Here is a 27,321-nt window from a genome sequence, read left to right as displayed (position 1 = left end):
TGGTTTTGTTGGTCACTTTTATTGAACTGGTGATGACTTGAAATCAAGTGCAAAACAGCACTGTGCTGGAGAGAGAAAAAAATAAAAGACGTAAAGCAATGAGCAGGATGGATCCGTCTCTGCTGTGTCGCTAAAATCCAGATTCCTGACCGGCCCAGTTTGGCGTCTGGAAGAAGAGCATGAAGGAAGAAAGTTAGATTTCAGAATTTGTGGATCGCTGAAACCGATCGAAACTCAATTTGTAGGAAATGTGGGGGCAACATACATGTGCAAGCAGTTAGGTGCTGATGTTTTTCCTTGTCGGGAGTGTGTGTGTGTGTGTGTGTGTTCCGCTGGTGAGCGCTGGGTGGCTGTGAGAGCTGACAGGGACCCTGAACAGCCGGCCCAGATGGCAGTAAATGTTCTCTATATGTAAGTGATTTGTAGCCTTGAGGACAGCAGGAAGTAGCGGTGCTCTGTGAGTTGTTTGCAGCCTCTTTTTGTCTAATTACAAAAAACTCCTTAATGAGGGGGGGGGGTTGCCTTCTTTTTTTTTTTTTTTTTTACAGGACAGGGTTACGGCTGCACTCCTGCAGATATTCAAACAACAGGGAGGAGGGTAACAGCCACTAAAGAGCTGCACGGTTAAAAAGGTGAATATTTAACATGTCTGTTGTAACTCCGTGGCCTTGGCGCCGTCAGGTGTTGGATGAGCGAACCGACCAACTCATCAATCTGCTCTAACAAGACGTGCATGTCTTCATGGGACTGCGGAGGTGTGTGAAGCGACCCGCTCACAGTGTCAGAGTACGTGTGTGTGATTATGACATTCTGTGTAGTTGTGGTGCTCGAGCAGTCGGCATACCATGGAGAAAATAAAACACACGTCAACATCAAAAACACACTTAAATGGAATGACTGGACCCTGAGCCAGACATCTGCAGCAGGTCCTAAGTGCAGGGAACTCCGGGGTTTGAGTAATGTTCACCAAGAGCCAGTGTGAGGGGTCCACCTTATTTAAGTTGCTGAGCTGAGTCACCGGGCTCAGGCCTCGTTTTATGGTTGTTTGGAATCTACCTTGTCATTAGGCCTTTGAAGGGCAATGGAGGGATGAAAGCCTCGGCTCTGTTCAACTTGCTCTTACTGGCTTATTTCGTGTAAAGAGAGCTTTTGTTGATGGTTGTTCATCAACATTCTTTGGCCTTGTTCTTCTGAGCTGATCATTTGAGATGCTTTGAACTGCCCCGGGCTCGCGTTGACCTTCTCGCAATCTTGATCGGCGAGGAGAGGGAATGGGTCGCCTTCGGCTGTGAGCGGTGGATCGTGTGCATTTTTTTGCATGTACAGTATGCGCGTTACTCACCTCGTTCCTGTTGTTGTGGGCCTGCTTCTTCTCAATGTTCATCGCCAACATTTGGCTGCGGAACGAGAGGCTCTTGGTCTTCTCAATCACCTGCTGGTATGGAGATATGGCGTTGTTCCCCATGACCACATGGCCCTAGAAACATGGAGAGAGAAAAAATTAACATAGCAATCAAAGTTGGTCTTGCAGACACACCGCCCTACAAACGACCACCAGAGGTTTGCATATGTCCACATCTACTGTAGGAACATGCAGATAATTCTATGTCATTCTGAAGGACTGGGCTGTGATTTCCTGATTACAGAGAACTCTTGTGATGTCTATGCCAAAACATGCAGGTTCAACATGGAGCCTCACAAAAGGGACCAAAAAAGGGTGAGATGTTGCGGTTGCAATGTCCTTTACCCTTCAATCACAACACTCGGACACATATAGTGCCTCTCTATCCTCCAGAGGACGCACAGGAGCTTCTACGTGGGGGCAATGTGACAATCACAACAATCGCCAAACTGCAAAGGTCTGTTTAAAAGGCTTTGATTCATTAGTTCAGCACTGAGCCGACTGATTTGGGAAGAAGACGGGAGGTCTCACCAGTTTGGAGTCGATCTTGGCATCCAGTCTGGCGTTGCGGATAAGGTTCACGATCCATCTCTCAGCCTCCTCGGGCGTCATGTTGAGTTTGTCTGCCAGCATGCTGTTGGGGAGACACAGAAAGACATGAGCTTTGAGGCTGGGTAGAGGGGGTCTGTCTCAGTGGCTTGCAGATCCTCATGAAAGTTAAAGGGAATGCCCAGGGATCTACCATATTTGCGGAGCTCATATAATTCACAATACTCATTTTGAGGTATGACTACATAGGAAAAAAAACTATGGTGCTTGTGAATGCATGGTCTCAGTTTTTGAGTGGCAATGTTGGTCTGTCAATTCATTCATGACATGCATGGTTCCCAGAGGATGAACCCTTTCCACTCTCGCCACCTCAAGTTCCATAAAAAAAATACTTTGGATAATGAAACCTGAAAAACAAACAAATCCGTCACTTTGTGTTTAGTGCTAATGTGGATTTGACAAAGGTCGTCTACGTCGTGAACATTGTACCCGGCTAAACACCATGATGTTAGCATCGTCCCTACACTGTGAGCATCTCCGCTCATTGACATTAACATTTGGCTCAAAGCACTGGTGTGCTTTAGTATCTCAGTCTACAACAAAACATGTGGCTAATCGTTTTATTTTATTTTTCCCAATCATAGACTTGTTGGGTAAGATTAGTCTTTTGCAAACCATGACTTCACCTAAACCAGGCCGCTGTCTGGAAGTGATAAATAGGCTACATAAAATATGTAATGGCACCAAATAACTCTTAGTTAACACCACATTAGGATGGATGTTGAGCATTAGCTGCCAAAGGAATAGTCACTGTTTTCATTTGACAGTGTTAATAAATGGCAAACATATTGCCCTTCAGGCAAAAAGGTGTATAATGCGAAGCACACTCCAAAACACGTCTAATGGTCCTCGGCTAATGAGCGCTTGATTTACAGACCTGTATGAATAACTCAATTAGAAGTGCTAGAAAAGTCTGCCCCACGTTGTGGGCCTCTGTGGTTACTTGAACCTTCTATTTTTTCCCCCCCCGTCCTTTTGTTCCTCTGTCCAGGACACACACTCTCCCCCGGCAGGCCAGGCCACTTAAGCTTGTCATGACCCACTGGTACGAGCAACAACTGTCCCTCAGAAATAAAAGCCAGGTTGGAGACTGGGCTGCTCTTTGATTCAGCTAGACATGGATGTGTCACGGCACCAGGAGGGGACGCACTAGGGTGGCTGGCATTCTTTGATCCAAAGCTTTACCCAGTGCAGCTGGCTTCCCTTGTGGCTTTCAAAATAACTAGACCCCCTCGGTATCCCCCATCTAGAACCCCAACACACACACACACACACACGTTTCCTGCCCCCTCCCTCCTGTCTGACCCCCACCACCCTCCACGCCTACCACATTTCATATAAGGGCCCCAATAAATATCCTCAACCCCTCTCTGCACTGCCGACAATTACCACGGCAACACTACCTCAAAAGCAAGACACCGACCTCTCCAACCCCTGGAAAACCTAACACAAACACTGTACGTACAAATTTGTCATTGCGTATGGCCTCTGTTTGTTTGCACAAAATAATGGGGGTTATAAGGCCTATGAAAACAATTTGCTCGACTAATTATCACTTCCTGGTGCATTAATCACACTGTGTGTGACTCCTCAGCTCGAATCTGCGCGGACCACACCCCTTCTCACGCAACAGCTCTGCAAACTGATCCCACCACGGCCACCATCACTGATTTCGACCGTCGCTCTTGAATTATTTAAGACATTCTTTTGGTGGAGAGTAATCTTACTTGGGATTTGTGATAATGTCTGTCTTACCTCAAGGCTTATACGGGCGGAAAAGAAAAAAGAAGAAGAAAAAAAAAAAGACCAGCACGTGGTCAAATGGTGGCAAACCCACATAAAGAGGGGAAGTGAAATGATGTCAGTGTCTGGATGGGGCATTTAAAGCATAAACAACAAATAAAGAGCATTACCTCAGCATAATGAGCAAAATAGGGTTTGGTCTCCAAGTGACAGTGCATATCTCAACACTTTCACCGCAGTGATGTGATGGAGGGGGTGGGTAGTGACTTAGAAAAGCACCAGTTGGGAGTAGATTTGTGTGGATCGCAGCAGCAAAGATGGGAAACTGGTACAGAGAGACTGACCAACCTGTCACTCACGTCAAAAATACTAGTAACTAACTGGCTCTGGTGGACATCTGATTACACTTCAGGTCGTCAAAAACCTGGGGAAAATGATGCATGACAACAAAATTGCTCCTATGGATCATTATTGGGAACCTAACAAGTTCAGAAAAGCGTCAGCTGTCTAATGACGCAAGTTTGGCCCATGATGGAGAACACATGTCAGCAATCACAGTGACACTTTAAACACAGAGGATTTTTTTAGTTTGCAGGCGTAAATGGTGCTTGGGCAAGTGGTGCATTGTTAACAAAAATAATAACTTGTAACTTGTAATAACTATTTGTTTAGCACTTTTTAAGAACAGAGTTACAAATTGCTGTACAAACACAAAAACAGAACAGTAAAAGATGAGGAGGAAAAGAATCAAACATGTCAATTAGCAAGTTTAACAGGGAATAACTATGATTAAAAATGATACAAAAGATACAAAAAAAGACATCAAACAACAAAATCAAAAAACACACAAAAGTAATTTGGTTAAAAAACAAAGGATAAAAAGAGACTTTGTGAAAAGTGTTGCCTGAGGATCTCAGGCAGTGTGTTAGGTCACAGGGGAGAACAGCACTGAGACACGAGTAGGTGCCAAAGCAGACAGAGACTTAAAATTAATATTTATTTTAAAATTGATTCTAAAAAGCAACGGGTAACCAATGTAGTGAGGCTTTGGAACCAGTTAGGAGTATATATAGCTGGAGCACTTACAATAAGTTGGCTGGAACAGAGATTTTTATTTTTGGAAGAGACGTGTGTACAGGGAGTGACAGTAGCATGACGTAAATGAAAATGATATTCCATAGCTGATGAACTCACGATTGGACAACCTTTTTTTTTTTACGCAGAGGTCCAGTTAAAATCAGAATTAAATATTACACCAATATTTCTGGCAGTTCCACCTCATATTGACTGATGAAAAAGAAAAATGAATTTGACTTGGTGTTATTGGGACAAACGACACCTTCCAATGCAAAGAAATCTCACATGACCCAAACTGCTACATCAAAAATTAACTAAGTTGATAATCCACCTGACAGTGAACACACGCTAGCTTCTACAAGCTTCACAAAAGTAATCGTTTAGTAATGGGAAAAAACAATAGTCAACAGCTGTTATGAGCAGCACTCCTTCATAATCACTGGTATTCAGAAACACCCTTCACTTATTTACCTAACAATCAAGTAATCAACGGCAAAATTTCGAATCAAATTTGTTGTTCGTCGGGATTTTTACCCAAGTGATTAAGTGATTGCTGCGCAGGGGAACTGGGTGTTTTGTTTGACAATTCAGTAAAGTGGGGGCACATGTCAGTCAAGACCAGGTCAGATATGATGATCAAAACAAACACGATCTGGTTTCCTCGCCGGGGACTTAAGCTCACCCCCTAACCCCCTTCCAAACGTGATCCGTGCAGCACAGCACAGGAATAGAGAGCACCCCAAAAGGCCCAGGGCCTTGGCCCGTACTAGTCAAATTCCTCTAATCTAATTTATAAAAGAAAGTCTGGCAATGTTTTCCTCCCAGGAAGGACATTCGTATATCAGAGCAAGGTTACTTTATGTCATTGTCTCTGAGAGACAGAGGTCTACAGCAGCTAAGAGGCAGCTTAAACCTCAGTGTGAAGGTAAGAAAGGAGAAAAAAAGGGAGCAGGCAATAGGTCGGACTCAAACAACCCACACTATTGACATCCTCTGGCCCTTAAGCCGAGCAGACAGCCTGCAAGACTGGTTTTATTTTACACAACCATGATCCCCTTCCTTGGGGGAGAAAGGATCACTTTCATTTCGACCCTTTACTCACTCTGGCTCCTGAGCTTTCGACTTCAGGCTAGGGGACTCCTGTGGGTCTCAATAGCAACCTCACACTCGAGGAGAGGGGTCAGGGATTGGGGTCTAACGCTCTTAGAGGAAAAAGGAGGAGAAAGGAGGGACGGGGGGACGGGGACGGGGGGGGGGGGGGGGGGGGGGGGTCCTTCTCAAAAGTAGCCCCCTTCTTAACATGGCCAGCCTTAAAATGAATCCTTTGTTAAACACTAACATATGATAGTGTTTGGGAGACTCTGAGCCATTTGGAGCAACCTCGCCTTCGGCTTGGGGTAAAATTGATTTTTCGGGGAAACCGAAATGATCGTGTGGTCTTTTTAATGACTCAATTGTGAGGTGGAAAGATCTTCAGTGTTACATCCAAATACACAAGACACCCCGTCCAACTAGCAGTGAGTGTACAAACTGTTGTGTACAAATACAATCTGGGGATGGGTGGGGGAATGCCCAAATGATCACGTCTCAAGCATTTACTAAAGATGTCAAAGGACAAGTGTGTATTTGAGGTCAACGCAGGGCCTCGCCACTGAAACACTCAAGGAAGGACTAAGGAAATAAAGCCTGTAAATCAAACAAGGAAAACAAAGCTAAATTAGAAACATACTCTGGACACTGAAAAGTCTAGACAAAAGGATGTGTGTGTGTGCGCGCGCAGTTACGAGTGTAGGCTGAATCGCTTTTTCACTCCCTACAGTACATTTTACATAAGCCTTTATTACATAAAATAACTAAATTAAGCCAACTTCTTGTCTACTTTCGTTTCCCGAGCTGTGGGCACAGGGCAAGCTAAATATCTGTGAAACCATCGTGGCCAACAGCTGTAAAAATGTCCTCATTAAAAACGGCCATCAACTTCCATCTGAGCACACGCTTGGATACGGAGGGCTTCTGGACAGAGTGCTAACGACATGGAATTTGGGTGTCCGTCAAAAATAGACATGTTCTGTCCATCGTCACTGCACAACCGGAAATAAACATGGAAATCCCTGAAACTGCCCCCGATGTGTGTTCCTGCGTTAGAAGACCTCGACGCACGGAGAGAGCCGGGGACACGGAAAAGAAGGTGAAAAGTAGAAAAATCACAGTTCAACTTCCTCTTTCAGTGTTACCACTAACCTTTGTGGTACTTAACAAGTAAATGGATCCAATTGCAGTAAGTCTGCCAAAAAGAACCAGGACTCCTAATCAATTCCAGACAATCTGCAACTGGAGATTTCGACAGGGCCCGATCATGTTCCTCGGTTCAACCTTGACTACAGACCTCCATGGCTCTATGTAACAGTCAATGCAATCATTTTCGTGTCAACAGAAGTAATTCATTCCCTCTTTCCACTGAACATCGTGTGTTCGTGGACCATATTTGAAATGCAGACCTTGTTTCAAATCATCAGTGTTCGAAATTTGCCTGAGGCGCGGCATTCTATGACTATAGCTCTTTGAAAGCTGTTGAAAATCTGTACTATAAAAAAATGATCAAAAAAGATAACCAAGAAAATAACATGCATTATCTAATATCTCAGATTAGAGAGAGCAACAAGGACAAATCCACCCTTACAAAGATGACGATTAAAGCTGAGAAGGGTGAATGCTTCTGTCTTAATATTTGTCACTATGTAACCTGATTTAAAGAGTCAGTCAAATCCTGTAATCTCTCAATTGCAGACAATTACTATAATCTTTTCCCCCCCCTCTACGCTAATGCTCACTATAATTAGCATTGACTAAATTTCTTGGTTTTGGGGAGGCATCCAAAGTCAATTTTGTTATAATGTAAGTAAACTAAAATTTGAAACAGAACCCACTGACCCCCATCAACCCGATGGAAAAGGAGCTGTAATGTTCCTGTGCATTAGAGTAGCTGGGAACTTGTGTCCTCTAAATCCTGGCCTATTTCCTGGGAGAAAGCTGCCCATCAATTGTTCTCGGACAAGGTGGTCTTAAAAATGTCTCCACAGCGCAAGGTGTGGAGACCTGGAAGCAGTTAAACCTCACAATGCCTAATCCTCAAGATGTGTGCGGTCAGCATGGCTGTGTGTGGACGGGGCCATAAACACTTATCTGCGAGTTAAATTCCACTGATCACAAAGCCCGTGTTCTTACTTCCTGCGCACAGAATGCTTAAAACGTCTAGAGATAGCAAACATGACTTCCTGCTAGTCTTTAGGGATGCCGGCCAGAATTCTGCTATAGTCAGGTTTAAAAGCAACCGTAGCAGCCTCATCCATATAGCCTCACCGACGAGACTGCGAATTTACAAATGAAAAGTGATGTAAAAGTAACTTACCTGATGCTAATGCACTGGTGAATCCTGCAGAAGGTCTCAAAAATGAAGAGACGGGCATTCTCAATGAAGTCCTCCAGGCAAGCAACCAGGAAGAAGTCGTTAACAAGGACCTAAGAGAAAGAAAAGCATGTTACTTAAAGGCAGCGCAAATACTACACAAAGGGTTATTTCGGTCTGTTTACAGAGCTACTTCAAAGTTTATGGTCCAACTTTAAGGTTCGAGTTAAGCGAAACAGTTAAATATTCAGTCGTACTGTTGCTTTGACTCATTAGTACAATCACTCTTGGACCTTCAGACTGAGCAGCAATGGAGAGTCACAAGGGCAGAATCACTAGTATCAATACGTCTGCTTCTAGGAATTCATGTCTTATTCAATTAAGCAAAAAAAAAAAAATCAAAAATGGAAATCTGTTCATTAAAACCAAAGTAAAGCCAATTTTATATATTCAGAGAAAACAGGGCAGGGAGGGTAAAACTGGCTACATGAAGGTAGCCCCAGGCCAAGCAAGGTGCTTCAAATCAACCGCAAATCATTATTTCTCTTTAGCTACCACATGAGACAATACAGTAACGACAGAGCCAACCACAGAGATGACCACATTGCCTGTGACTTGTCATCAGTCTTCAGCTACAGTCATCCAACAACAGCAGCAGCAGCAGCAGCAGCAGCAGCAGTTTAAATAAACTAATAGATGAGAGCAATGCTTTTCAGCCATCTCTACACGGTATCACCTGTGCCTTGTTACTCATAAGAAATACGGCCTTTGCTTGGACTCTCTGACATTGCTACTTATGGCCCAGTCATCCATTGTAAATGTTCATGACCCAACCTCAGCCCTAAAAGGTACTCGTGTGTGAAATGTTCCTTTTCTCAGTGCTCGCTGCATTCCAACTCTCCATTGATCGCAGACCACCATCTTCAAAAGTTCTCTAAGAACTACCCGCCCTCGGTTTGCTTAAGCTTAGAGAGCTGCTATCTTGCCCAGAGTTCTGCTCAAATAAAACCCAACTACATGGCGCTATCAGGCAACGCACATTTCATCCATGACAAGGCATATCTAAGGCTGATAAAACTTTGAAGAGTTAAGTGCCCTAATTACTGTCATCTGGGATTCAAACCGCAAAGCTTAAACAAATCCTGAAAGGGGCTTAAATAGCCCTTTATGGGCAATCTTATGAGGGCCCGACTATAGGTAGGCCTATACTTTTCTTTCTTTAACATGTAAGCATCTAACATCTGACAGTGATTCCAGAATCAGGTGGAGTGGGAAACTGTACAGGACCCCCCCCCCCCCCCCCCCCGCTCGTACTGTTGTACAGTGGTGGGACAGTGAAGTGAAGACAGGGCAGCTGAAAACAATACCCATATCTTGCCATTACAGCAATCACTAAAGAGACGGGTGCCACTCTTCTCGATGGCTCAAAATTGATGCATTACAAATGCTCATCAAGACAACAGCCCATCCCTGTGGGGTATCCATTTACCTCAATCATTCCACGGTCTATGAATCCTTTTACCTCTGAAATAATGTGCCATTTAAATGCTTGCTTTTGAATTTCTTCAGGGGAAAAAAAAAACAGCCCAGACTTCAAAGTGGACCATTTTGAAAAATGTTTGCAGACCATCACAGGCAATGCATTAGAGGTGCTGCTACACAGTTTTGGAACCACCCACCTTGCTCTATTTGCTTGTGAACTGAACTCGGTTCAATAAGAGGGCTTTTGTGCCTACTGGTCATGCTCTGATAAGACTGACAGGTAGGCCACTGTTAAAAGCACCTGGAATAACTTGGGCTCTGACCTCAAAATTTAGTAAGGGTTGTAGCATCTGTTTCAACCACAGAAGACTCTCTGTAAACAGAACCCCGCGAGGCAAGGTCAATCTCAAATCCAGAAAGTTCCTACAAGGTGCACGCAAGTTTTTAACAGGGTCGGTGATTGAGGGCGTGTATCATGTCTTAGCTGAAATTGGATACGGCTCTAATATTGTTGATATGCATCGATAACATCATTTGGAGATGGCCCTTGGAGGCCTTTGCACGGGAAATATGTCAATTTCTCCTGGAACATGCTGTTGATTTTTTTTTCTGACCATGCAAACATTTTCTGAAAGTACAACTAAAAACAAATTTGCCCAGATGAGTTTGGTTATAACTTCCTTGTTTGTTAAGTAGCGCCGAGGCTCAAGACTCTTTGTATCAGCTTGAATATAGGCTGAAATGAAACGGAACCTTCAGTGAACCGCCGAAATGATTTCTAAACATTTACCCCTGGGAAAGACCCATTTGATCAGGCCAGATGTTTTTCATTTTGAAAGGTTTATCGTCGAGGGGCGAAAGATGAAAAAGGGGCCAAATAACCCGTTAGCCCTTTATTCCTCTGAAGGTCCAAATTATCAAGTCATTTGGGAGAACAGGATTACAGTGTGTATTGCAAAGAATGCACTAGTAGATCAAGTTACGCAAAATATACATTCAGCACAACACCAGCTGGGACACCTGTGCTCTCTCTCTCTCTCTCTCTCCCTCCCTCGCTCTCTCTCTGTGTCTGTCTGTCTGTCTGTCTGTCCGTCCGTCCGTCCGTCCGTCCGTCCGTCTGTCCGTCCGTCCCCAGAATCTGAACAGCCCCTAAAAACAATGCTCCCTGGGCTCATGTCATCCAGGGAAACTTCTCCACTGGTCATATCTTGGTTGTGAATGGGATTTCTCTTTTTGTTATGTTCCAGGCAGCGATGAACTTCAAGACCATTTCATTCTGCTCCATTGCCATTAATTGATACTTTTCTGTTTTTTAGGTATTCCTATTATTGTGTTATCCAAATAAAGGAAAATGCAGCCCTTGCATTGCAGTTTCTTAAAATATGAAAACGGTTGTGGCAACACTTGAGAAATACAGAAATAATTTGTGAAAAAAAGTTATATAGGCAGCACGTCCAACAACATTATATGAAGTTGACCTGATAATGCCAAAGCATACTTACTGGTAAACTGTAAAATTCGGTATCTTCTCATATTTATATTCTATTTGTTCATAATGCCTTTAGTGGACAGTGTAATTTGCATAATTGTTATTTTGCAGACTAACTTGTCAATTTGTTGGGTTCAGCCAAGTAAAACCAATGCAGTCTGTGTAATAGTATTCATCTGTTCATACTGTATTAATGTCTGGCCTGTTTGGTGCAGCCAGACACTTATTCAGCTTAACCAAACAGTTTCATTCCTCTATTATTCTACTATGCTTTAATGGCACATGTATCCCAATTGTTGTTTGTTTTTGACACTGATTTGGACTAATTAGTATGTTGCTGCTGTGTGACTAAAGTTTTGTGGAGCTTGTGATAGGGTTATATCAGCATTGTTTTTGAGGACAGACCTAAAGAAGAGGGGGTTCTGAAAAAATCACAGGGATTTGTTTAAAGACATACATAATGATAGAATAAAATTGAAACTTGTTTGTAAGGTTTGTCATTGAGCTGTAAATATCATCCAGATTGCGCTCACTTTAACATATCAAATTATATCACAGCATTCACTGTGTTCAGTAATATAGTCAACATACAAAGAGGACTTTGACAGTACACTACCCGCATTCTATTCTTACATTGAGTACTACAGTTACATTTAGCCAGTAAAAACCAAAATTGAAATAAATGCTCTAAGTGACGGAGCTATGACAGCTCTCTCTCTGAAAACGAGTGCCTGCACGCCTCTGTGGAGGATTCTGCTTATAAAGCTTTTACTGTTAACTACTGGCCTGATGGGTCAATTACAGGCCATAGTAAAAATCTGACTGCCGCCTGAGTCACACCGTGTCCAAGGAGACCTCTATTTCTGACAGAATGATACAAGGCGCCGACTATCACTGTTCTGTCAGCACTGGACCCACGCAGAACTCCAGCAAACAGAACGCTGTGTGAACAGGCCGAGATCAGACGATTACAAACCATGTTTACTACGACACTCCATGTGAAAGTTCAGGAGTCACACCCACAAATCAGAGGTCTTCAGAAGAACCTCTGTATCGTCACGGAGAGGCACAATAAACTCCTTCTTACAGTTTTTCGGAACAACAGGTCGAAATGTATGTTGCTGAGGTCACCAAAGATGTTACTCACCGACTCGCACTCCCGGAGTTTCCTCTGAGCACTGTCAAAGTCAAAGTTCACGTACAGGCACTCCACAAACTCTGTAATTGGATCTTTGTAGGTGTAGGATTCCTTGAAAAAAAATAATAAATATAGGTTTGGTTATGTTATGATGCAAATAAAGCAGACATACACAATGAGGTCCAGTGTGTAGTTATATACATAGAAAAATGCAATGTAAAACATGACTTTACACAATAACTAAAATAGCACCTAGTGTGGTTGTGTATATGTGTATATTCACTTAATATACAACATAAATCCTAGCGCTGGTGACTATATAGTCAGAAGTCAGAATGACCACCTGCTGGGCACAATAGCTAAATAAACATAACAGTTTACAGGGACTTGAACAAAAACACATTGCGAACTCTGAACAGTTGCAAATCATGCTTACAGAGAGAGTCGCAACCTGACCTTAGGCCACAGAGCAGAGCGCTGAGCACATGTTTTAGTGATTACCCACAACCCAAGATGGTACTTGGATCACTGAATTATCTTCTGTCATTGGCAGAGAAAGCTTTGGTACGTTGCATTCAGTCAGTTCACTACCATTTATCAGACATAATGGGTTTAAAGATTCTCGGAGGTTGGATCCAAACAGTAAAACACACGCCCTTCTCTTAAAAAAAAGTGTAAGCAATGCCATTAGATTGCATCCTTCCATGCCTGGGTGGCCTATAAGCAATGACCTGTTAACTGTTTATAAAGGAGTTCTGTTACCTGCTGTATGACCTTCACCAAATCCTTCAGAACCTGCCGACGCTTACGGACATCCTTGTTTGTGATGACCGCTGTGGTCAGGTAACGCAAGATGTGGGGGCACATCGTCTGGATAGCATTGAGGTATCTGGAATAGGGAAGGACAAAAGTAATCACTTTTCAGACAGCAAAGGCATGATCTTTACAAGGACACATCATATAACATTTTGGCTGCTTATCGGTCCCCTGGCATTTAGAACAGAGAAGAGGCCTTTGCAGCTCAACAGATGAATGTCCTAACAGGACTCTCTCACTGCTGGACATGGGTCCCAGATTTAAGCCATCTCTTTCATTAGTGTCCTACGAGAGGGAGGAGGAAGAGAGAACCCCGACAAGAAGATACAGATCGGTGAGCAGGGACCTGCCCAGTAGCTGAAACCCAATCCATCAGGGACTGATGTTTCGACCACAGGTCAACTGGCTCAGGGCTGAACACAAGAGACATGGCACTGCTACAGGCGGATTCTAATCCCACACCAACTATGGAGGCCACGCTCTGTAAAAACAACATGTAAGGTTTGCTTACAGACACGTGCACGCACGCACGTACATGCCACTTTCCTTGTAAAGATGGCAATCAGTCAACATTAACTGTATCGTCAGAAGTCTTTATTGGTTTCTAAATATGTATCTTTGAACTTCACCCTCCACCCCTAACCCCCACTGACCAAATTAAATCAGAAAAAGAGGAAGTGGAGTGGGCCCCTGTAGCCGAGTCCAGAGCAACACATGGTGTTCAGAGAAAGATTGCCAACAACAGTTTAATTAGCTGGAACAATTAAAGGGACAGGGGACCTGTGGCAGTTGTGATGTTGAGTCTAAAAACAGAAGTGGGCTGCTTGGCAAAGCCACCGTCAGCCGGGGTTTTAGGAGAGCTCTCTCTCTCCCTCCTTCCCTTTGTAGTTTCTTGACTCCCGTGGAAGACCGCAATGCTCCGTGCTGTGTTCCTGATTAACTTACACCTACTCACTCTCCAAGGGGGGCTCCAATAGCAAGCAGTCTTGCATGAGTCACTGTACCATATCTGGGGGATATTCACCCTACCCCACTTTGGGGACCTCGTCTTTTTTTTGGGATCTGAGTTTTGAGGCAACAAGCATCGTTGCACTGGTTTGCTGAAGATGCTGCTGAGGCATGCAGCCAAGAATTCAAGTACAAGTTCAAATTTCAACCTTTAAAACGCGCGGGGGGGGGGGGGGGACGACAAGGAAACAAGGTCCCATTTCTCAGCCCACCTAGAAGAGAAAATGGTGTTGAACAATTGTAATATATGAGTAATATAGACAATCAAGCGACTCGGCCTGTATTACTATGATATAACTCCACCAAAGTTGCACCTGTACCATAACTTGCTGAGCACTATATGCTCCGAGGCCAGTGCCAGTCTATCAACAGTACACAAACAAGGCTTTGGAACAACATCTGCTGACTGCAGGGGTAACGGAGGTCAAATGTGGAGCTGAAGGCCAGCCACTGGTCACTGACTTCAGCCAACGGAAGTACTGGTCAAGAGATGGGAAACAAGGGCCAAGCCTCAGCGGGGAAAACATGAGGTTTCGAGACTGTGAAACTGCAAAGCACACAAAACTACCTCCGTTTATCCACACAGATGGTTGGGTGAGCTTTTCATGAGTAATTATTGGGCAGGCCTCCTTAATCATCCACAATAAAATTAAAAACTGAGTAAAATCCAGGGAACCAGACATTTGAGTGTGCTGTGTTGTGGTGGCCTGTCATACTGTCTGTGAAGCCCAATCATCGGGACAATTATACAAGCCTGCAATCAGAACAGGGGGAAGGAGCAAAGACATCAAAATAGGTGGTGTGCAAATTTTAACACAGTGTATAAAGTTTCCGATCTGCAATACACATGGCCTCGTTCTCGACTTGGAGAGTAAACAGACCACACGAACACACACAACCACACGAACACACACGAACACACACACACACACACACACACACACACACACACACACACACACACACACACACACACACACACACACACACACACACACACACACACACACACACACACACACACACACACACACACACACACACACACACACACACACACACTCTTACTTCTGAAACCACTTTAGAAAATACAAGCAGAGTTCATGAAGAAGCCCACCACCCAAAAATGGGTTATTAAAGCAAATGGTTTTCTCTACATCTAGTTCATGTAGAAAATGAGTGACTGGCCTTTTCTCCAAATCCCATCACAATTGAGAATTATTTTTGGAGATACTAGACTTTAACCACACACAAAAAAAACTTTATCTATCACAAAACACATTAGAAAATACAAACACACAAATGCAACTGAGACAAAAAAAATCAATTATAAGAAACAATAGTTACCAAAATAATTCAAGAGAGCTGTCATAGACTCTCTGAAGCGTAAAGTGGCAGCTTCTGGTTGAATTTTCCAAAACAGGAAACACTTGTACTTCAAGCTACAAAACTTTCCCTTTCCTGTCTTCCTGTCACCATTGTTTAGTAGAAATTAATCTCTAAAACTAATTCCAGGCGTTCTCTCATGAGTTTTTAATTTTCTGGGTGTAAAGGGTATGTGAAAAACCAAGAAACTGATAATTCATATTATAAATGTACTCACTGTGGCTGATACAGAAAGAGCTCAATGATATTGTCTCTGCCCTTGGGGTGGTTGAAGAAGACAAAGAGGGACCAGTGAATGAGCCACGTCCGCTGCTGGAGAGACTGGAGAGGAGAGCTGACAGACTGGACAAGGACAAAGACAAAGAAATTAGGCCGGCAGGTGTCACAGAAAACAGACAGACAGGCAAAAAAAATGAAAATGTTAATTTGTTTCGAGACAGCTACTGTAACATAGAAGCTGCCCTTTTCACCAACAAGACACATAAAAGACGTTGAGTGTTCTTGCCTCCTAAATGCCCATCAATCAAAAACAAGACAACCACTTTATACCCAAATCCAAGTTCCCTAAGTAGTCAGATGAGTGCGTGTGGGTGAGGAATAAAATGCCACAGCAGAGCTGTACTGAAAGTGAAATGTCAATATGGAGTCTATGTAAGGGAATCTAGATGAGGTATCAAATTCTGAGAAGTGGGGCATTTACGTTGTTATCGATAGTCTCTCTCAGGCGGGTGAGGTCCTCCATGGCTGCCTCCCAGTTCTGCATCAGGATCTCAGAGGCCAGTTTGCCCCACAGAGAGTTCAGGGCATTCCTGTCTGTAGCTGGGACCTTGTGAAAGCAGGACATAAAAGGGACACTTGGTTAAAAAAAAAATATACATAACATTACAACATACAAAATGTTTTCCACACTTTTTTGAGGGACCAAAATGCTGATTAAAAGTCTCCCAATATAGGATGGCGGACTGTTCAGTAACATCTGCCCTCCTGGCTTCAGTGGTGCTGCTGCGCGGCGCAGTCACTCCTCTTATTTATACTGGATAACCTGATTAAATTATGACATCCTAAGGGAATGGAGTTTGACAGAAAGAGAGAAATGGATCATGAGAGACTGTTTATCTTTTTATTAAAACCAAATTTGCAGCACTTTTAGATATAATAACCACTGCATTGCATTTGACCATACAGCCTGATACCTTCTTACCACATCAAGTGAAGGCATGTTTGGACGTTAGTGACACACTACACTGTCTGAACAATTTGCAAAAATTAAACCATCTTAATAACAGTGGAGAATGTGTAATGTTGAAGGTCCTCAAATCTAATTGCGTATCGGCGATGAAAGACTTTTAACTGGGCCCAAATTGTAATGCCAATTACAATTTGGGCCCAGTTACAGGAAACATTTCAAATGTCATTTAACTTGTCTGCAGTTAAGAATGAGCCGGTGATTTAGCATCATGGTCTCATGACGGTCAAAAGTGATGCAGCAGAGGTCCAGATATGCCAACTTCCTTGAAATTGCCATGGTTATCCGGAGCGGAGGTCAAACCCATCCTGATTTATTATGAAATAGTACATTTATTGTCCTCGGAAAAAAAAATTTACACCAGATATTCAGTTTCACCATCATGTCACGTGAAATGCCAAAATTGTGTCACTGACTGCAATTAAATGAAAAATGAGCTGCCCGACCAATCTGAATTATAACAATCAATCTTAAGGATGGGGCAGACACACTTAGCACCCAGTAGACGGGTGACGACTTCTGACTCCGCACTGACTCTACACCAAATTAAAATTTTTGAGGGCTGATCAAACATATTATCTGTGATTTGTCATTATATATTTAGTTATTTGTTTATTTTTTTGGCTCAAATGATTATACATATTTAAACACACATCACATTCGATAAGATACTTAAGAAGCACAAAATAAGAAACACTAAGAAGTGTTCTGTGCTTGTTGTTTAGCACTTATATTTGGCTAACCAGACAAATAAAAGTTAACTGTTTCCATCCATTTTTGAGAATGATAACTGCAATAATCTCCTTATATTCCCTCCATTAACTCCGGAGAAAGCCTGTCGTTATTACAAGGTAATTACTCTGAAAAATGAAGTGACACTAACAAGACACATCTTGGTGGAGATAATCACTCTGAAATATGTTGCAGGCTACCGTTTCTGATTTCCAGAAACAGGCTAAAACAAACGCAAAAAAACAAATCAGGTAATGAAACACAGGTTGAGAATGCCTCTGAACCTCGGCAGCGCAATCACGGCTGAAGTGGACACTGGACTACACCCTAGGGCTCATTGGAAACTCTGTGCCACAGTAGTTCACGATAACACCAAACACCAGACGCAGCGACATGAGTCAAGCAGGAAGTCAGAGTGGGTGTCTGCTGAGCGGCCAGAGAAACCTAGATGCTAACCACACACCCCCGCGCACCGACGGACAGCCGCTGAAGTGGACTGTGAGACACGACAGATGCACAAGTGGAGGAAACGCTAAAAAAAGAACAGGTTTCCGCTGGAACCCCACGAATTGGGAAAATCATTCCGATATAAAGGTTTTTTTCTTTTCAACTCAGCAAAGACCAGTTTCACTCTGATAACATTTCAACAAACAGCTATAACATGAGACGATAGCCGGTAACTGGGGAGATGTTTGAAAAATCTCTTGTGGTATTTACCCCAAAAGGAGAACACAGTAAGACGGTGTGTTATCCAGTCTGATACACTCAGGTCCATTTTTTTTTTTTTTACACTCAGAAGTCACAACAGAGATCAGTATTGTTACATGTAGAGAAAAAGCTGGCTCTGCCATCAGGATTAAGGTCAGAGTTTCATCTTTTGAAGTGTTTTGTTTGTTAGTTTTCTCCCTCTCTTGGAAGTCCCTGCCTGCTACGTTTGGCTGACCTCCAGGTCATTATGGCAGCTTTCTACAAACACACACAGTCTGGCTTTCACCGATGGCCACGCTAGAAAAGTTTCAATACCTGGGTTTTTCCAGCAGTTACCTTAAGTTTCCATTGGTTTGTGAAATGGGCACATTTCACTGACTGACCAGCAACAATAAATTTACTGTGCTGGGGATCCTACGGGATACTCAATCTTTATTCTTAACATTCAATCCCTGCATTAAGTGATGATATGAATAAGTTGCTCTTTTCGGGCTCGGCCACACTGTAACAAGACCTGAGGCATGGATTTTGCAAGGCTGGCTTCCTTCGTTTAATTGACTGGGTTTCCCACGTTAAATGACTTTATGGAGCCTCACCTCTCCCATACGGGGGAGGGAGAGACAGACAAGGGGCCTGTGAGGATGGGAGGTCCACAAAACACAGAAAAGAGGGGAGGGAGGAGGCAGTACACAGGCTCCCACTAATGAAATCCATTTCTACCTTTCCCCTCCCATCTAAAAAGTCTCTTGCATTGTCAAGAGTAAGCAACAGATATCTAGTTACAGAGCCCGATCTGGCAGGAACTTAAAATGAGGGGTCGGACTATTTGAGGGGTAAAAACTGAAGGAAAAAAACCCTCTATGCTGGACTTCGAACAACATACCTCAATTTGAGCAATTTTGGTTTATTTAGACTGAGCTGCAAAGCCATAAACAACTGTTGCTGGAAGAGAGAGACGCATCCGTTGCAAGCTTTTGAAGAGCCTTACTTTAATGCTTTTTGGGTAAGAGCAGCGCTTGGGTGAATTACTTGTCATCTTGTTTCGGATGCAGCTCTTCCTTATACACATTTGAGCAGATCGGTGAAAAACCCATCAAATGAAGTACCCAACTGCTTCGGGTTAAGTGGGTTGTTTGTAGCGAAGTGGGTTCATCACTGTACAGAGCCGCTGCCAAGTTTTTCAAGAGAGGACGCCCCGGCATACTGAATGTGCATGACTAGCCAGAGTCACTGACATCCCAAAGACAAGAGGCAACACAGCACAGTATCAAATGCCAATTAGAATGGGAACAAAGGACGGTCTTAATGTTTTTCACTCTAATGAATAGACAAAATGTTGATCTTATTCTTGCCCATTCTTTCAGGGCTGGTTTTGGCATGATTCCTGGCTTTACCGCAAAGCTAAATGTTGAACCAAAGACAAACAAATGCAAGAGGACAAGTGAGTGACACTGGGAAACCACTGACTATGCAGGCTGGTTCCACTGGTCATTATAGGCCATTCAGTTGACTTGAACCTACTAACACTTGATGCAAGATTACACAAAAAAACTGCAACATTTCCAGCTGCTAGAAATGTGGTTTTATTCCAAAGGGAGCAGCCACTGAAATTAACAAGGAGGAGGACAGAAGCTTGACTATCCTAAAGAAAAAACCAGAGTAGGACGCCACCCAGGTGCTGCTGGTGTGGACACGTCTGATAGTCCTGCAGCATCTTCACAGTGAGGAACTCTATTGTTTTCCTGGTTCCATTTGTTTCTATGACTTGTGATTGGATGTTAACCAAGTTTGATAGCTGTTGAGGAACCAGCAAATATGAATATCTGGAGTTGGCGACTGAGTCCTCATCACGTTATGTCGTTTGCAGGGATGCACAGCGCTTAAAAATAACTGGGACAAAACATGGGTTGTAACTCAACAGCACATCAGCAACTGCTAAAAAGATCTTGCGTGAAAGCACCTTAAACCTATTTGATAGTTGTCTCTCGACATGTCCATTACATCTGTAAAAATACCAATTACTGAGGAAAGAGCTGCAGCTTCCTCTGTTAGTCTACGTCTTCTTTTGTATCAAAGACCAGCCAAGTACAGAAGATAAAAGCCTAACAAGCAAACCATAGATGTTGTTTGTGAATCTAAAGAGACAACAACTCTAAAATGATAAAGGGCAACCTTTCATGCAATTATAAAAGATTATTGGATATGAGAGACCTCTACATTTGGACTAAAGCTCATGAAAGGTTTGAGAGACCTTTTGAGAAGAAGCAGTCCTTGTAGTGGAGCTGCACCTAGCCCATTTATCCGTCTTCTACTCGTTTCTGAGGGCAAAAGAAAGAGAAACCACAAACTTCCAGAACCCAGGCAACAAGTCTCTTTGTTTATAAAGGAAATAGAGGGGTGTGCATGTGCACTAACAAGCTATACTGCCAGTGCTCTCCGTGAACTGTAATTATCCTTCTCGGCAAAAAACACTTTGGCATTATCTGTTTGTTTTAAAAAACATTTATCTTGAAAATTACTTAATCAGGCTCTTTGTATTGTATACATTTGTCTTTTACTTACAGCTCATAATCCCCTATCTCCCCTGTCATACACACACACATCCCCAGAAACACCTTGCAAAATGTGTGGGGCCTACTTCCTGCTAACTAAAAGATACCTTGCAATAACTAAGCAACACCATAAAATCAGAAGTCATGACAAGGGACTCTTGGCCACCACACTCAAATCAATAAACTGTCTACCGAGGCCCGCACCAAGAGGAGACTACAGACAGATTATGCAGTCAGCCACTGATCACTTGGCCCAGTTAAAGATGCTACTCGAGTCTCCTCCTAATACGGGCGACGTGCAGTGAATTGAATGGGCAATGACATAAGCTTTTCACATTCAATTACTTCTAAGTGTTCTTTTTCCAATCCCATTCAAGTATTGGCCTTTTGAGGAATTAAAATAATCTGGCAAACACAATGTGACGTTCAATTTTAATATGCGGGGAAATGCCTCACGGCAGTTTATAAATAAGGACAGTTAAACACTAGCTGGGGCCCAGACAAATTCTGGGAGCTCATTTCATTTGCTCTGCCAGACTCCGTCTGGATCCCCGCCATTGGGAAGTGATTTCCTCAGGCAGAAAACTTGCCAATCACAACCTATTATCTGATAATGGGCGGGGTTGATACCGTGACGCGGAGAGAAGGTACTTTCGTAAACAACCAAGGCATGCCGCTAAAGAACGAGCATTTGACTAAACCGATATTTTCTCTAATTTCACCCACAAAAACGACAACACTCGCTCACAGACATTGTGGAATCATCATCACACACGTCTCCTCTCCGCTGTAGTCTGTTGACATTTTCGCGTTGCTCAACAGACGTCACATAGTTCGTTGCTCTCACTGGTTGTAGGTCTATCCAATTGCGTCCGGAGGCATTTTGGTTTGCGTCCGTTGGTTATGCCTCTTGGAAATTGAAAATGAACCGAGAGGTCCCAGACTTAAACTCATTTGGGTAATAGGGATACTCTGCTAAGTGAGGTGAAGTGCACAGTTATCGGCAAACATCACTATTAATATTAACTCGCGTTGGGCATGTGTGTGTGTGATAAAATCTGAAAACTTACCAAGACACGGAAGAAGTAGAGGTACTCTGCAGCGCCGGAGTAGTTTCCACACTCGTACTGGAACTTGGCGTATCTGTACAGTGTGTCCAAATACTCCTGACGAAACTTCAAGAGAAACACAAGTGTATCCGTATCACAAACAGAGAAAATATGAATCGTTGGCAGATCAAGTCAAACAATACTTGCAATGCATATTTAAAATCGAAACATTGTGCTTCCTCTGTCATTTAAAGCAGGTCTGGTGCCAAAAAATTACAGTTTTTGTGTCATATCTGCTGTATTTTTTTAAAATCATAATTAAAATAATAACTTCTCAAACAGCTGGGCTACAACAAATGAATTTTAGATCACAGTAACTTAACTGCAAATCTAATTTTAATCTCAGATCTATCCATAGCAGTAGCATAGTTCCCCGGCTGCGGTGGCACACCAGTGCTAAATGAATATAAAGTAAACACTGTTATATCATATCAGTGGTATTTTGCCTGGGCGAGAGAATATTTAACTTTTGCAACAAAAATCTGCCAAGAAGTGGTCATGTGAACTAAATTAGCAATGCATATATAGGGCTATCATTTCGAGCCTACTTGTCTTCCTATATTTAACTGCTGTCCAGTATCTCGGAGCAGCGTGCGCTGACGTCAGGCCATTCACCAAGGTTCAGTATAACTGTGACAGGCTGCGAGCGCTCCAGGCCGCCCAAGCCTTTCCCACAGCAGGCTGTGGGGCCCCGAGCCTGGGCTGTGTGGAGGTGCACTGAGGACAGCGTGCAGGTCAGCGGGATACCGGAGTGGGAGGGGACCGACGGAGGGGAGGGTAAGAAGCCAAACATCATGGTAAATATAGAACCTCCGGCATTCTTGCGGCTCTATCCATGAGTCTCGAGCTACTCCGTTTATTCTTAACAATTCACCACAGAATGTAAATGTCCGCAGAATTTGTGCAAGCCATACAAACCCTGAAAATGAGTTAAGGGTTTTGGGAAGTAATTCTGCATTTCCCTGTGCAGCCTGCCCCTCCCACTTTACCCCTAAAACAACCATGGGTTCACACAAGAGCCATGGGAAACGCAGTGAAGAAGTGAGATGTCAGCAAATCAGGCAAACTTACGTTATGTTTTTCTGCCAGATAGTCAAAGAGCATTCGTCCATCCCTGCAACAGAGAAAAAAAGCAAGACAGTTCCTGTAGTTAGAGGCCATTTAACTTGAGTCGCTGTTTGGCTGCGTCCTGGTGTTTGGAGCCCCATTCAGGTATATTTTTCCACTTCTGGTCTAAATCAAGAGCCGTTTCACTTTTAAAACAGTATGATGGGCTGTTTATTACATTTGGTTTGGCTACTACAAATCTATACTAGCCATGTCTAACAAATTATGTCTGGTGAGTAACGTGAATACTGATTTCTCAGCACAGCCTCTGAGTCTCTATGGCTTTGTCAAAACAAAGGAATGCTCTGGCTTTTCTAAACCATTATATCCCAACGGCATTTAACAACTTTGCCTGTGACCTAAAATCTTGGTATCTATGAGGACAGACACCACACTAAACCGTTGTGTCAATTTAGCATAAGTTCGCTTTTGGAATTTGAAAGTCAGAGTCTGCATTTGCTGGCAATTTCATTTAGTCTGAAGTAGATGTGTGCACTGCTTTAGGACAGGTTGTCTCCAGCTCGGAGGCTAACAAAGGACAGACTCTTGGGATACTTCCCTGTGTGGTGTGGCAGTCTGCTCTCCTGATATTATGTATGAGCCACTTAATTTCCATTTATGTTAGTACCAAAACATCATTAGGGCTCTGAACGTCATTGAGCTACAAATGACTCTCAAACATCAGTAAGGGTTGTCATTAGGGTATAATGGCCATTGTGTTTGTGTTGGGTTTATTAATTATAATGAATAGAAACATGAAACTTGGCCCCATAATTGGAAATAATGTGCAAACCCTTCGCTGGATATATGAGCCCAATCGGCCAGATGGTGGAGCAGGATTTACGGCCAAAAAATTACAATTTCTGAAAGGCCACACCCCTCCGATTGACTTGAAACTTCACAGACACAGGTCCGGCTCAATGTGCTCTACAAAACAAAGTATCTTGGGCCATAAATGTTCAATAAATTGGATAACATGAATAATTGTCATGTGATTTTTTAATTTATTCATTTTTTAAGATTTTGACTATCAACGGGAATTTTGTTAAACAGCATTGTGGGTCTGAGCTACACAATTCTACTATAATGGGGAAATAATTTTTTTAAATGTCACTAAAAGTGAGGCTTTACAGGAAATTGGCAATAACTCATTTACGATTTGAAGCCCTAACACTTTTCAATTCATTTTCTGTATACATTCTGGTGATGATGAACTAAACTTTTTAAACCATATGTCAAACTACCATGTACCACCAGATGTAGGCCTACAACAGAACAATATCTGCATTGTGTCTTAACAGTGATAGAAAATATCTTGCATATGAAAATTCAGCTGAGAACCTTACGCTGAGATGTACAACATGTGGCAACTGTTCACTAAAAAGCAGCATTACTGCCACCTTCTGCACTGAAAAAGTCAAGGAGCCATCGGCAGCATGTAGACTAAAAAACTAAAGTGGTTTCATTGCTTTCACAAGCCCAAACAAATTAGATCACAAATCATAGATCATCCTAATGATGATGGTAATCCACAGAGTGTTATAATGACAGACCGTTTATAGATATAACAATAACATGATTTAATATGAATGCTGTGCTTCTTTTCTGGCCTCCACAGTTGTCCAAATAAAAGTCTGGTTAGAGATATAGGTCTACTGGCTAACCACTCATTAAAATAACCAAGAACAATAGGTTCTATTACCCTGTAAAATACTTTGTGAAGCTGTGTGTATTAAGCACAATGGACAAGACAATGGAGTTTAATATCAACCTATTTCTCATTTTCAGCACAGGATAATATTCTAATCCACACACATTGTAAAAACAAGCAATTACATTGAGTGTAATTGCTGCCGATGGCTCCTTGACTTTTTCAGTGCAGAAGGTGGCAGTAATGCTGCTTTTTAGTGAACAGTTGCCACATGTTGTACATCTCAGCGTAAGGTTCTCAGCTGAATTTTCATATGCAAGATATTTTCTATCACTGTTAAGACACAATGCAGATATTGTTCTGTTGTAGGCCTACATCTGGTGGTACATGGTAGTTTGACATATGGTTTAAAAAGTTTAGTGGAATGGTTGCAATTAGGTCCAGCAATGGTGCTTGAATTGATGAAGAAAAATATTTTTTTTTTACCTGGTGGACTGCATCTGCCTCGTTGTCTCGGGGTCCTCGAACATCTTCACAATGGGTTCCGTCTCTGACTGCAGCTGCTTGAGCTGGGCCACAACCTCTGTCCTCTTCTCCCTCAGAGCTGACACAGGGAAGATACAGAAAAAGTCATTAGCTACAACATAAACCACCATGCATGGTCTGACCCAGCGACCCCCGCACTGGAAAATGCTGTAAAACAAAAGTCCACTGTTAAATCAATTCTGAATGGAGTAAGTGGTGTCGCTCAGCTGCTCTTCATGATGTCTGCTATGATGTGAATGAGTGCAGGAGTGTGTGTGCACCGAGCGTCAACACTTACTTTGGGGAATTTCCTTGTCAAGAAAAAGGCTCCTGTACACGTCCATGGCAAAGTCCACCATGTTGGTGTCACTGAGCAGGTCCAGTTTTCCATGAAGCAGCTCCTGCTCATTGTAGATCTGTGGAACACAGTCAGTGACAGAAAAAACAGTGGTTGGGAGAGATGTACATGAATATCATTATTTGACCTGGAGGACCTGACTATATTACAAAGTCGAATACATTGCAATTGCAATTTTACTTTTTAAACCATTTTGTGGTATATAACTGTAAGCCCCCTCCCATTCATTACTTCTGGTGGTGCCTCGACGCCACAGGCCTCCACCGCCATGTGCATCGTATTAGCTTCCAAATGCTTAACATTATTTACACATATGTTACAGTATATATACAATATGTGTACTGAATGAGCCACAACGACATGTTGGCTATGGTTCATATGACTTCATAAAACGTTCAAGCGCACTTTATTGACGGTCACTGCTGGCCAACGAAATAACGTTCATGCTAGCTTGCTAAGGTTAGCCCACGCTAACGTTAGCTTCAGGGATGCTGACGGATGTCCGCTTGCCCTGGCTTTTTGTGGTAAGTGTTGAATACCAAAGCTGTTAAACAATACTTCCAAAATATGTTGCATCCATATACGTTAATTACCCTCGGTGTTTTTTTTAATTTTTTTTTGTTTCCGTGGATTAGCATCTAGCTCTGTTCTGAGTGGTTCATGTCCCAGTGTATCCCCCGTTAGCAGCAAAATCGCGTGTGTAAATGAGTAATAGTAACATGCTGGAGAGCATCGCCCAACTGTGCAACTTCATACATTTTAACGTGTAAGACTCGTTCAACCATGTGAACATCATCAGTCTGACACAGCGTGTGTGGCTAGTTTCGCAAGCCTAGAGCTAATCACAAAGAAAAAACACGACTTCCGGTACTGGACGTTTCACAGTAAAATTAAGAGGACATCTTCCGGTATCGTGAAATGGTGCGCAACATTAGATATCGTGATGCTTTCATGGTGTTTTATTGTGTTTCACTGCATTAATCTATTAAAACGTTTAAGCCTTAGTTCTCCGCGAAGGTTTCAATGTTTATGACAAAGGTGAAGTGTACTCCGCTTTTATTTAGAAAGCCTTGAGCTACTCTTCCGGTTGCATCAGCGTGCCGCCTTTACACAGCTGCCGAAAATGTGACCAACTCGCTAGCGCGCGTGGCTTTTACGCCCGCTTAAAACCACCAATAGCTCCTAAAATCGACAAAAAACACACATCGACGTGTTCACACGCGAATAAATGTCGTACCTCTTTGACAGACAGGAACTCCAGCAGAGGAAAAACGAGGTGACGGTCTAAAAAGTGGGCAATTTTGGTGGTGAGGTCGTATTCCGCCATTTTTGCTCCGGGGAAAGGGAAGTGGCGGAAGTGTGATGCAGTTGTATTCAGGGGGACGGACCAATCAGCGTCGTCGTCAGCTTCCCCAATGAAATATATAGAAAAGACCTGTGATGCTGATTTTACATCGCTGTTATGAAGATTATTCGCAGTCTATACAATATGCAAGAAAAATTATGCATATAATATGAAGCAAAATAACAATTTATAGATAGACAGACAGATATATAGATAGATAGAAAAAATAGATAGATGGATTGAATATTTCTTTGAGATATGCAGATAGATAGTTTCAAATAATTTACTTCATGTTTATGCAGTGTGCGGAACCTAAAAATCAAACAAATGACTTTTTTAAAATCCCCTAATAACAAGCCAGTGAGGAGTGTAAAACTTTGCACTCCACGCACCACTATGTAGGTGGTATTTGGTTTATATACAGTAATAAGT

General features: G+C 42.7%; 1 protein-coding gene across 1 annotated transcript; it reads right to left on the bottom strand.

Annotated features, from left to right (window-relative positions):
• Positions 1-26,938, bottom strand: eif3ea (eukaryotic translation initiation factor 3, subunit E, a). The gene is made up of 13 exons (XM_035634728.1): positions 26,782-26,938; positions 25,485-25,602; positions 25,148-25,265; positions 22,975-23,017; positions 21,865-21,969; positions 16,257-16,382; positions 15,774-15,898; positions 13,109-13,235; positions 12,356-12,457; positions 8,241-8,350; positions 1,934-2,036; positions 1,343-1,477; positions 1-166 (listed from the first exon to the last, which is right to left on the bottom strand). Exons 1-13 carry the CDS (start codon positions 26,869-26,871, stop codon positions 131-133), a joined length of 1,338 nt encoding a protein of 445 aa, XP_035490621.1. The 5' UTR covers positions 26,872-26,938; the 3' UTR covers positions 1-130.
• Between the last annotated feature and the right edge of the window lie 383 nt (positions 26,939-27,321).

This window comes from Scophthalmus maximus, chromosome 1 (genome assembly GCF_022379125.1).
Source record: "Scophthalmus maximus strain ysfricsl-2021 chromosome 1, ASM2237912v1, whole genome shotgun sequence".
NCBI lineage: Eukaryota > Metazoa > Chordata > Actinopteri > Pleuronectiformes > Scophthalmidae > Scophthalmus > Scophthalmus maximus.
This window is presented reverse-complemented; position numbering and strand designations above follow the sequence as displayed.